The following is a 13249-nucleotide window of genomic DNA, read 5'->3' on the forward strand; positions in this document are numbered from 1 at the left end:
AAAGGATAAAATTGGTGGACTGAACACATTCATGATGCTGTGGCAAGTCAAAGTAATTAATTTACTGGATTTTCAACTTTCTCACCGAGAATGGAATTAAGTTCCTAGGGCATTTTTCAAACTTCCTCTGATTTTCTACTTTTTTGTTGCTTTGTCTGTGGAAGCAAATGCAAGCATTATGTAAGACTTCAAAGAGATTATTTCAAATACCACATATCTCTTTAAAGTTATCAGGAAGGTGTTAAAAATTTTAACGCTAAATTAGTCTCAACTCATTAAGGGCATTAGGAGCTTCTCTCATTGTGCATTTCACATAGCCAATTTTGGTTTACCTGCATGTCTTGACGAGTGATGAAGCCTTTGCCTTCCAGATCACAAATCTGAAAAAACTCATGTGCTTTTCCCAACACATTTAGTCCTGGATCTTGCTCTTCAGTCCTGCTCCTCTCTGCCTCTCCTGGTGGCATGGGACTGGCACAGTCTCCTTGTATTCTGTCCATTGTCACAGCACATTAATATCTTGGGATGCTGCTATCCCATTTACTCCTAAATTTTGATCTGAAACCTGTGGGTAGAAGGCCAGGAAAAGAGCAATCAGACCCTTTTAATGATGTTTTCCACAATCTCTTAGCAACCATCTCTTTAATTAAGTGCTAAAGTTTAGAAGAAAAAGCTTTTGAAAATGTCTGCTTTTGATGGGCTGCACCAGAGACACTGCAAATGAGACCATGAATGAGGAGAGAGAAGTCCAAGGGAAAGAGAAGACAAAACTAGCTCTGAAAAGGAAGCCTGAGGCAAAATCAGCCAGTTTAACAAGAAATATAGATTATCAACTAATATGAACAAAAACCCACAAGAAATACAGGTAAATTAAAAAATAATTTGAAGTCCCTACAAGGATTCAAGTGGTATCTTTTTTACTCTAATCATCTTAACGCCACACATCACAATTTACATCCAGTGCTTTTGAAGAGTCATGTGACAGCTACAGAATGGAAGGCAACTGACAGCTGATGAAATCTGATGGATCATGGCATTTAAAACAATTAAGACAATGGATTATGGAATTCTGAAACATTTCCTAAGATTCATCCTTACTGCTTAGGGCTTTGACTTTCATCTGTTAAAGAACTAATTGCTAGTGAACTTGGTGGGAAGCCTTTATAACTTAATCAGATTCTAAAGAGCTTCTGTGAAAATTTGTATTATACCCCCTTGCATGAAAATATTTGTATATATTCATGTTTGGCTATAATTTGATCTTGAACTCATTCTAGGAGGTCATATGTAAATACTACTTCTTCAAACTTGTACATGTACAACCCATTGATACAACAGTACCAGTAACAAAGGAGCAGGCTTTCCCAGTAGCATGTAGGCTCAAAGGCACTACTGACTAACGATGAGTTGTCATGCCTCACCTGACATTTGTAAGAAACTATATGATCTAAACTCATTATCATGGGGGTAAACCAAGCAGAGAAACTATTTCACCGAGGTACTGTGTATTTGTGACAGGCTAAGAACACATGTACAGCTACCAGGGCTTAGATGACATCCAACACCTTGGCTTCCTATCTATATCTTTAATTTGCATTTTTGTATTTCTAAATAGGTCTACCTAAAGTAGTCACAAATTTGATAATTTTTTCACAGAGGGAAGTATTTGGAGAGGCATTTGACTATTATAAAGGAACATAGCCTGGTTCTGATCCAGCATGACTGGCAGAATCTGAAACAACTCCAACAGAAAGTCAGCGAGAACTATCTGAATCTGAAATATATGTTGTCTTCAGAGTACAGGGCTTGGCATTGCATGGATGTGAGGGCAGAATCTGAGGAAACAAGAACTTTAGGTTGTCTAATCAGCTTCTTAAGGAGAACAGGCTCTGATCACAGAGTAACTCAGCCAGAGACTGCTTTGTTCTATACTTCAGTTCCAACCTGGCAGTGCTTTATACCTCTTAAAGCACAGCATCTTCCAAGAACTTCTGAGAGTTAGTGTCACACTTTCAGTGGCTTTTCAGGATGAAGTGATTTCTCCAACAGCTATGGGAAGTCCAACAGCCTGGCCCATGTTTCATGTGAGTACAAAAGCACTGCGACCAGGCCACTGACTCCAAACCAAACCAGGACTTGGATGAGCAAATCCCTCGCCCCCCTCTGCAACCACGTGGCAAAAATCTGCAAGCATGGGTAAATTTTACTCTCTCCCCCTCACTCTTTTGTAACTCCAATCATCCCAGTACCATCGCTCAAATACTCTCCAAAGCTGAAACAATTTGGCTTCATGACCAAAGAACTTAGCTGTCAAAATCCTCCCTAAAGCAGAGTTACAAGCAGCAGAAGAAAAATAATTGAAGACAAAGGATGATTACACCACTTTAGGAAACTCCTTCTTAGGATGGCTCTTACTGCAGTCTCAGAGTGGGGCAGTAGGGATGCTCCGAAGGCAGCGGGCAGCTGCCAGCACTGGGTACCACTCCTACTGCAGCAGGTGGGCTCGCTGCATGCCCACCCCGAAGGCACTGGAGCCTGCCACAGCACTCGTGCTGGCAGCCAAGGAGGCCCTGGAAAATGAACCAGCCTAGGAAACACTGTCACAGGGAATACAGGTCAGACATAACAAGGGGCATTTGGCTATTACAGCTGCATGAACAGCTGTGCTTTTATGAGGAGCTCTTGCTCAGAAAGTCTGACTAAGTATCAGTAGCTGGGAAGATACACAGAAGAAAAGATCACTCCATAACCATCCTGTTTCTTAATCCCTTTCCTGACTTTTCCAGTATTAAATAGTGTCAAAAAGTGAACATGAGCTAGGTGAATCTTTGCTTGGACTCTATACAGCCACCCACAATTAGATCAGGTTGAATGCCACTGCAAGCCACATTCAGACTACAGTAGTATAAAGTCTGGATGAGACCTCCTTTCATACTGCTTTTACACACCTGAAGTTGACTGACTTCAACACAGCTCATTCCTCACAGACACCAGCATATGAGGTAATCAAAGCCAGTGTCACCGCAGAGTTTAAACTAATGGCCCAATTTAAAAACAGGTTTAAAAATACCAAAAAATTAGTGGGACAAGCGCAGCCTGAAGACAGTCTTGACAAGATCTGATCCAGACTCCAAACATATTGGATGTAAAAGTTTGGGAGATTTTTTTCTTTCTTTTTCACATCTCAACAATTTCTCAAGAGGCCACAACTGCAGGAACAGGCCCAGCTAATGATGATGGTAAGCGCTGCTACGGCTGGTGATTTCCGCACAGTTCATTAGACTTAAGAAAAAAGAAAAACTGTGCAAGTAAAAGATAGCCAACTATTTCAGAGAATAGAAATATGAATGCAGGTTTAAAATGGTGGAACAAAGAGGCATTATATGGTTTGATAGCTGTTTATGCTTAGCAAACAGTACAGACATGATTCAGGAAACGTCACCGTGCTTTCTAAATAGTTCCATACCACAAAACCAAATTATGTGTATCACAGGAGCCTCACCTTACAAGTTGCCCCACCTTTCATACCCATCATAAAAACTTGCTACACATCTTGAATACAGCAGAAAATTAAATTAGAGCATATGCTAAAATTCTTAATCTTTATGGCAGCTTCCAAAGCTGGTACAGCTCATCATAATTCTCAGAGTGCCCTGATACTTTGCAAATGCTGGTAATAACATGAAAGATTAAAACTGCCGTTTGCTCCATATTCCTGGATCAGCAGTGTAATTATTCCAAGGCCAATTTTCAATAACACAGGTAGTTCTATTCACTCATACATCTCCTTTAGAAACCAAATGGCTTACAAATTCAAAAGACTATTCTGCTAAGACACCTGATTTCCATTCTTTTAGCTACAAACACTTCACTATGCAAAACAGGTAGGATCATGAGCTGATACAAACAAGCATAACTCCAAATGACACTAAACAAGGATGTGGGCTTTATGAGTTTTTTTACAGATGATTAATCATGAGGTATTTTTGGACTGGTCTGCAAGAGGCAGGTCACATTAGTATTTCAAATGACATTTTCATCATGATTTTTCAGTCAGGTGTACTGTAAATCACCAGACTCTATAGGTACAGAGTACTGTTGATCCACAGATTTTGTAAGTCATGACTCATGACCACCCCGCTCTCTCTAACTGTGATAGTTAAAAAAAACAACTTAGAGCTGTTTAATTGCATTCATGTCTCCAAGGTTCTAGGTTTCAGTAAAATACTTTTTTTTAGCATCTGCTTATAGGTACAAACTTTCTGCAGCACACTTCAAAACATGAATCATCAGCAGAAAAATGTAGTAAGCTTGCTTAATACCGAGGTCACCATGGATTTATACAAAATACTCCTATGAGAGAGAACAGTTATGATTTACAATCACTGGAAATAGAAATTAGATTGCATACTTTTGCTATGAGAAATATGTTTTCCTACAACCAAATTATCATTAAAATAACCTGCAGTTGATCTGTAGTATGCCTGACATGAATAGGGACCTCTTCAAAACTGTCAGTTACCTTCTAGCATTACACTGAAAAGCTTCCAAAGCCATTAAAATGTACCACCACATTTTAAGATGGCACAAGCCTGCTGAAAGAAGCCATTCTGTTCCCTATTACTGTGCCCTGCCCTTGAACAAGTGTTCATCCAGGTAGACAGTGAACCCTGTCATAGAATCCTTTCAATTTAATTGGGAAAGTTACAGCTTATTGAGCTCAATTAAGGCCAAGTGTCCCATCAAGGAAACACACATCAAAGAAAAATCAAGAATCAAAAAAAGCAGGACCTATCAAGAATGACAGAAGAATGGAGCTGCTAAGATGAAAGGGAGCAAAATAACGATCCTCAAGTAGATAGAAGTTTCCTAGACACAGAGTTGGAGAAAAATACTGCCTATGCACATAATGCAACAGACTAGTAACACTTGTGTGTAATGTGGCAGACAAACTAGACATGAAAAACCATCCAATGACCAGGAAAGTAGACACAACCACTGACTGCAAAGGTAGTGCAACTTCCATCACAGAAGATTAGACCAAAGACAAATCTGAAAATGATGACAGGTGATCATTCCTTGAGAAAGATGAATACATCAGTGGACCTCAATGTTGTATTTTTAAAAGATTTGTGACTGCTCAAGGTAAAAATTCAGGTCCCACATTTAAAACAACTGACAGATATGGAGTCGTGCATCCAAAAAATATCCATATTTTCTCCCTCTACTATGTCTAAGACAACTACCCTTTAAGCTCTCATGGAAGCATTATAAAGCCTGACCTAACCATATGAACATCTGGACTGAACTAGATGAAAAATGGGACTTTCATTCCCCCAATCTTGACTTTTCAAGTAAAAACATGCAAGTCTCATGCTTTTGCTTCAGAAAGGAATTGAAATGTGTCATAAAAAGCCTCTTCTACATAGCCGGAATTCACTGGTCAGCTAACTTCTCATGATGTACACAATCTCTCATGATCCTTCACCTTAGGAGAGAGTGCACCATGGGGTAGGTGTGGGGAGTTTAACTGCAGAGGAAGAGATCTCAGGAAGGCTGGAGTTCCTATGAGACCGCAACAGGACAAATCTGAAAGAAACATGTCATGAAAATCAAGGAAGCAGCAAAGGCAGGTAACAAAGGAATCCTGCATGCACTGGTCTAAAACCCAAAAGCTTTAAATTATGTACAAATTTCTTTCCTGTGAGGAAATTTGTGTGGGAGAGCCAAATTCTGTTGACAACCAGCGTTAACAGGAAGTCTCCAAACAGTCCTGACTAGCTTTTAAAGATTAAGAGAATCATTAGGATCATCTACTTTGATATTCTGCATAATGCAAGCTCAACGCTTCATTTATACCGCAACAAGTTTTTAGATTTCCATAAAATTACTTCCAATTTATTTCAAGGTAAAGGAGATTAGCAGAAATCAAGGAGGGAAAATATCTAGGAGAAGATATTGTGGGTTATAAATACACTACAATCATAATTTAAATCCATCATTTTCAGAAGATTATTGGTTAAGGAAAAAAATCCATACCTAAAACTAAAGAAGGGAAAAAAACCCCAGGTCATATTTCAGAAGTAGAGTCTCCACAATATTAACTGTGAAACAGGAGAAAAAACTGAAAAGATGCTTAAAGTGACAGTATTAATGATTCCAAAACAGGCTACTGAAGACTTGGGGGAGACACCACCCACTCCCCACCATGGCATGAGAATCCACAAATCCAGATGTTGGACAAAAAACTCAAACTATTTCCCTTCTGTGCACAATGATGCAGGATCCTAAGTCTCTGACTGATGATCACGTCCTCGTTAACCTTTTTTTTTTTTTTTAAGCATCTCCATCCAAGCAACTAATTTTCTCTGGGTTTTTAAGAAAATTTGCCTCTCCCAAAAGCTTCCCACACAGATGGAAGAAGAAAGTCACTTGCCTGGCTTGTGACTTGACAGGCTCTATGGAAATAGCAAACAAAACTATCCATGTATTAAAAAAGATGTCCAAAGATAACAGAGGTAAGTAAAGGAAGCAGGCAGAATCTTTTATTCCCCATCCTGTTTCTAGCATGGAAACTAATGAAAAACTAGTGTGCAGACAACATCATCATAGAACCTCTCACTTTCCTTCCAGTACTACCTTCTCTGATTTTTATTGCCTAAATATTAGCAGTTCTTAGGGATCCATACTGAAAAGGCCGGTCAAGCTTAGCACTGCTAGGGTCCTCAAGAAGTAAAGCTACACTAAGTTAGGATTTTAGTGGAAATGCATCTTTTCCTCTTGCTTTACTGCTTTAGATGCTTCCTTTTTAATGTACTTAAGTAATGAAAAGCTAAGAACTGCTTGGAAATGCAAACTTCTTATAAAAGAATGCTAAATTTACGAGCAACAATCATCATGGAATTCACTGTTACAGACTAATCACAGGATCATCAGAGCTGTGAGAGCACCTTCCCTGTAGTCCCCGCATGTTTCAAGGACCAACACACTCCTTCCCTCCCTCCACCTGCTCTTCCTGCCTTGCTCAAGGACACCATCTCCAAGACAACCTGTTCCCCCTCCCTCTTGTTCCTTGCCTGCCTGCTGGTTGCAAGAACCTTGAGTCTTCAAGAAGCTGTTGACCCAACACCTGAGCAGGATGGTGGTATGTGTGCATGTGTATCTGAGTGTGTGCTTTCCCCACAAATTCTGTCTCTAACTTATTATAATTTTCTGCATACAAATACAATTTGGCCAGTTATGTATTTTGGCAACAACTCTAGCTAACATTTGTGGCTGCGACATAAGTTTTTATAAATGTTTGCAAGTAAACAGTAGTGACATTAGCAGTTATAGAACTTGTATCAGAACTGTTATAGAACTATATATATCTATTTTACCATCAACTTCTTTCAAAAACAGAAAATGTTACTTCAGAGAAGCAAAACCTATTTGTTACGAGGGAGCACCTTACAACATATGCAACACATTCCAAGCACAGTAAAGTCAAAATAGAGCTGACTTCATCTGACTCTGCATGATTTATTGTGTTGCATTGTCCCAAGAACTGAAATTAAATGCTAATAACTATATTAATAACAGCATGATATTAGTGTATATATATAGGTGTATATACAGGTGTAGCCTGTAACATGATATTCTGGCAGGAGGTATTGCCAAATCCTATGAGCTGTTCCATTTGTTGACAAATTATTTGCATTGGAAACAGATCCCCGCTCTGAAGTAAAGGCCTGGGAAAAGTAAGTAAAGCAGCACATGCTCCTTTTAATTGTCTTATCTTTCAGGTTTTCCTAATGACTCACTGCTAAATGGAGCTACTTTCAGCTGGTAAAATCTGGTTGACAACAACATCTTTGAAGAACACCACTTTCACAAAAAAAAAACCAAACACAACCTTGAAATATTCTGCCTCCTCCAAAAGTCCTTGCTAAAAATGTAACTTCTCGGGAAAAAAAAATCAATTATCTCCCTGAAAACCAACAAAAAAATGGCTTGAAATCTGAAGTATACTCTATTTCTAGTTCATCAAGGAATGTTACATCTTTAAACTAAAGGATTTTGAGATGCAAATTACATATTCTCTTCAAATAAAAAATCATTTTTAATGGAAAAAATGTTAGCAGAAATTTTCAATCTACTCTGCTACTGACCTTAGTGAACCCAAGCTATTTCAGATTGCACTAGAAGACCCAAGAGGCATGCTCCAAGAATCTCCTTAGTTATTTGGTAGTTGGTTTGGAGTTGGGTTTGCAACAATTCCTGTTTTCAAAGTTTTCAGAATTTCTGAAACTATAAACTTGCTCTTGGGAACCACCTTCATCTGAGCCAGTGAGACAGTTTGCATGGGACAAGACCACGTGAGTGAGGTACAGGAGTATTTAGTTTTCTAGTCCACTTTTACCATTGCAAGAAGTAATGGTAAAACAGGATAAAGAGGCGGCTTATTTTTCTATACGCAGTACAAGATAACCTTCAGGCTACCTGTTCTGCATGGCTGGGAAGCACATACAAACAAATCCACTCACCTGTATTTGATTAGTAGGCTTGGTGTACCTCATCCTGTTCAGTTCTACAAAAAACTCTAGCAACACAGACAATTAAAAATGTGTCATTAGATTCCTAATTGGATTTTAATTCACTACTGCTTTCAAGTGGAAATAAGACTTCCACAATCTCTGTGAGTCAACTAGTCAAAAAGTTATTCTTGCAATTGCATGGGACCCCTGCCTCCATTTACACTGCTCTCTGATGAACAGAAGTTCCCTAGAAAGACCCTTCACCTTTCATGACACCCCCTTTGTGAGACTAAAGCATAAGGTGAGTCATGTGAGGAAAAAAGGGCTATTGCATGATACTGCAGAGATGAAGAATATCTTCTGGTGTGGCTCTCTGGGGGCCACAGGCTCTTCGAAGGCGCACCCATTTCAGCCACAGCTCAGTAACGCGGTGACTTGCCACTGTGCAATAGGTATGGCTACTTTGCAATTTCTGACTGGCAAAAATAAGGTATCAGAGCAAGGGGTAGTCTGGGACACAACAGAACAAACACATGGCACAGAGACACAGCAAAATGAGAACGTGAGAAGGAAGTCAAATTAGCCTGAGACATGACACAGAATAAATCTGATAGTAACTAGTGAGGTAGACTGGACAAGGCTTGCTATCCTATACCTTGTTTATCTGACCCTGTGGTGATCCACCTTACCAGATGAGGGGGATAACTATCCCAGAAAGGGTACTGGTGTCTAAAAATCTAGGTAAAAGAAAACAAAAAGTTGGTGGCAAGTATTTAAGATAAAAAAATATATCAGATTTGCACTGAAAAGTCTAGGCCTGACAAGATTTTTTTTTTGGTCTGGAAAGCTCCAGAGCCTTCAACTAAGATTCAGTCAGTTCCTCGACACAGGCATCTTAGTGCTTCTGCGTGGATAAGTCATGGACAGTGGAATCAATTATATTTTTAGATCAGGTTTAACTTCAATAGATTAGATCTGCATTTTTAGTGAGAAATAAATCCCTAAAGATGTATTACTCCCTCCTTTATGTAAGACTGCACATTCATATATACCTATACTGCAAATTAGCAAACGATGGCGAGGTAATCTGGTCAGACCACTATATTCTTTACCCCTCCATATGGCCACCGTTTACCCATCTACAGTATCATGACAGTGTATCATTTGTCAGTGAACAGAAACAGGAGGAAAAGAGAGAGATCTGCTAGAAGCAGCACATGCATCCTGTGGGCTGAAGAAACCACAATAAAGGCTTGCAGAGTAATGCTGTTCAGCGCATTAATTTCTGCTACCTTCTTTACAAGTCTCTTCAGTCCATCACAAGATGGAAGGAAAAGAGGGGAGAGATGTCTCACACAGAAGCAAATATACGTCCTTCATTTCAGCAGCAGCGAACTTAAGTCTCCAAGAACTGGCAGACCAAAAGACTAAACTATTATTGCCCTGAATCTAATTTGCTACTTAGTCCACTCAGAGAAATTTAACTTCTCTTTGTACTTGAAACAGTGACTTCTGATGTATTGATGTCAAGAAAGATGAGAATTTAGTATAGAGAAGGCTGACATTTAGTTTTCACTCTTTTTGGTGTGACAGTTACCTTTTGAGTTGTACAATATTGGTGTCCTTAAAGATAGATTTGGGGACCAGATATCCAGGTCCTCAGGACATCCCAGAGACAAACAATAACCTTTTACCAGTGCTTCAGATAAATTCACATATGCCGTCTAAAAAGAAAAGTGAAAATAACCTGGAAACTACTGTTAAAAACCACAGACTTGCAACTAAGGAAACAGAAAAGTATGTTGCGTTAGTCAAAGTGTTCCAGAGGGATTTCACCATTCTCCCAACTGTGACGCTACCCAAGTTTCATTACCTGCAGTCATGATCTGTTCTACTGGCATATATTATAAATCCACTACCCTGGTAGCGAGCGCTAAGGTGGTTTTTATACCCGTCATGTACAGACATAAGCATTCAGTATCAAGAAAGACCGAAACCCGCATCAGACACCGCACTAGCGCTGTAAGCGGTGTGAGACTGACACCAAACTGCTGCTGGGGCACAAAAAACCTCTTTTCCATCCGCAGCAGCAGCGCCGCCGCCACCGGGCCCCTCCCGCCACGCAGGCCGCACCGGCCCCGCCACCCCCCGGGCGGCTCCTGAGGTAACCTGGGCGCAAAGCTCCTGCTCCGTGACGCCGCCCGCCACCCCGCACGGCGCGGCTGGAGGCACGCCGGAGCGCAAACACGAAGGCTGTCAGTCAACACCACCATCAGTCAGCAGCACTGCGGGGCACCGCCCGTAGGAAACGCTCCCTGTGCGGGAGAGGCCGCGGCCCCTCAGCCCGCTCACCCGCCCGCGCCTCACCCCACCCGCCCCAGCCTGCACAACGCGGCCGGCAGCGCGGGGCCACGGCACCCGCCCGCGTTCGCGGAGACAGGAGCGGCCTGCTCGGCTGCTTCTGCTCCCGCTGCCTCCCCGCCTGAGGGCGAGCCGGGGGTTCACGAAAGAGCCCGGGGCTGCCAGAGCGGCGGGAGCCCCCGGCGCCGCCCCGCACTGGCCGGCGGGCAGGGCCGCAGCCCCGCTCGGCACCGGGGAACAGGGCACGGGGCAGCGACGGCTGCCCTGAGCCCGCCGAGACGATGCTCTCCGGCGGGCGGCCCCCCGCGGACAGCCCAGCTGGCGGCATGCGGAAGAGCGGGACACCGCTGAGGCACCGGCGCTCCGCAAAGGACGGCGCAGCGGCGCCGCCGTTCCGCCAGCAGAGCGACCCGCCCGCGCACGGCGGTGCTGCTGCCCCCGGCCCGCGACACCTTCCCCCGACTCACCTCCCCCGGCGCCCGGGCCCAAGGGCCGAGCCCTGCGCGCTGAGCCCTGCGCGCTGAGCGGCGCGACCCCCCCGCCTCGGGCCGGCAGCCGCACGGCTGAAGGGCTGAAACAACTTTGTAAACTTCGTTGGCAGCACGGGTGGCACCACCGGGCGAGGCGGGCTGCGCCCGGGGGCGGAGCGGCCGGCCCTGCCCAGCGCCGTCCCCCGCGGCGGGGCCGTGCGGCCGGGGCTCGGCTGCGGCACCATCACCCCCCGACCTCGGCAGGGCCGGCGGGGCCGCGGCGCGGAGCCAGGGGGGCGCTGCCCGCCGGGACCCCCCGCAGCCAGAGCGAGGTGCCCGGCGCTCGCCAGGACAAGGGCGCGCAGCCGCGCCCCGCAGCCCGGCCGGCCGAGGTGCGCCCCCCGCCCCCCCAGGCTTTAAGGCGGCGGTCGGTGGAAACGGACCAATTGGGACCTTCCACGCCGTGTGATCGCGGCCTGGCCAAGGCCAGGTGCACCCCGGCAGGAGGCAGGACGCGTTCCGCTTGCGCTTGACTCCCAGGTCTCACCTAGCCCAAAGTGTGTTTTAAAAAATGGGTAAACGTGTGCACCTGGGGTCACGTTCTCTGAGATCTGCTCCAGGAAGAGAAACAGCCTCAGCAGGGTTCTCGTGGCTGCAGGATCTTCAGCTGCAGGAGCGTTAGTGCTTGGGGCACGGTGCCCGAGGGAGCCTTCGGCTGCCTCTTCTTGCTGGGCTGAGCCGGCAGCCGCCGCCTGCTGTGGCACCAACCGCACGGGTCTGCTCTGCAGCCCTGACCCACGCTTCCCCCGGGGTCATCGGCTGTCCCCAGGCAAGGCCCCACGCACCCTGTCACAGCGTGAGCAGCACCCACAGCACCCCTGTCACAGCGTGAGCAGCACCCACAGCACCCCTGTCACAGCACGCAAGCTGCACCCACAGCACCCCTGTCACAGCGTGAGCAGCACCCACAGCACCCCTGTCACAGCATGCAAGCTGCACCCACAGCACCCCTGTCACAGCATGAGCAGCACCCACAGCACCCCTGTCACAGCACGCAAGCTGCACCCACAGCACCCCTGTCACAGCGTGAGCAGCACCCACAGCACCCCTGTCACAGCACGCAAGCTGCACCCACAGCACCCCTGTCACAGCGTGAGCAGCACCCACAGCACCCCTGTCACAGCATGCAAGCTGCACCCACAGCACCCCTGTCACAGCACGCAAGCTGCACCCACAGCACCCCTGTCACAGCATGAGCAGCACCCACAGCACCCCTGTCACAGCACGCAAGCTGCACCCACAGCACCCCTGTCACAGCATGCAAGCAGCACCCACAGCACCCCTGTTACAGCGTGAGCTGCACCCACGGAACCCCTGTCACAGCACGCAAGCTGCACCCACAGCACCCCTGTCACAGCGTGAGCTGCACCCATGGAACCCCTGCCACAGTGCACAAGCAGCACCCACGGCAGCCCTGTCACCACGCAAGCTGGACCCATGGCACCCCTGTCACAGCGCAAGCCGCACCCACGGTACCCCTGTCACCATGCGAGCCCTCCCGCTCGCCTTCCAACACGTCTCCCCCAAACAGCCCGGAACCCTTCGGGTACGTGTCTTTAAAGTAAGCTGTGGGACCCGAGTGCTGATAAACAGCAAATCTTGCATCCATGAAGAGGCACGAGAGGAAGGCCTGCAGGTCATTTGCAGAATGTTTGCATGTGCCCCCAATGTATCTACTTACAAAGCACTACAAGTAGTAGTTTAAAACTGTTACAAAATGCTGAGTTGACGTTTATGTAACTGCATCTAACTCAAACAGCTTCTGCAAAGGGAAATTTTACTTCCCTAATTACTACAATTCTTTGACTACAGGCTTGTACGAGTTTCCACAAGGCAAGCTTG

General features: G+C 45.2%; 1 protein-coding gene across 8 annotated transcripts in view; it reads right to left on the reverse strand.

Moving 5' to 3' along the window:
- CRACR2A (calcium release activated channel regulator 2A) overlaps positions 1–11685 on the reverse strand; it is a 60948-nt gene extending 49263 nt beyond the window's left edge. The window contains exons 1-4 of one of the 8 annotated variants that reach the window (XM_055712279.1): positions 11345–11682; positions 10114–10240; positions 8526–8581; positions 333–565 (exon numbers count right to left, since the gene is read on the reverse strand). In XM_055712279.1, the coding sequence (XP_055568254.1) occupies positions 333–500 (168 nt within the window). In that variant the 5' untranslated portion in view covers positions 501–565; positions 8526–8581; positions 10114–10240; positions 11345–11682. Of the gene's footprint in view, positions 1–332; positions 566–1961; positions 2184–8525; positions 8582–10113; positions 10645–11344 lie in introns of those variants that run through there. The other 7 variants (XM_055712278.1, XR_008732523.1, XM_055712282.1 and 4 more) reach the window with 7 other exon arrangements.
- Positions 11686–13249: the final 1564 nt, after the last annotated feature.

The sequence above is a fragment of the Falco cherrug genome, chromosome 5 (assembly GCF_023634085.1).
Source record: "Falco cherrug isolate bFalChe1 chromosome 5, bFalChe1.pri, whole genome shotgun sequence".
Lineage (NCBI taxonomy): Eukaryota > Metazoa > Chordata > Aves > Falconiformes > Falconidae > Falco > Falco cherrug.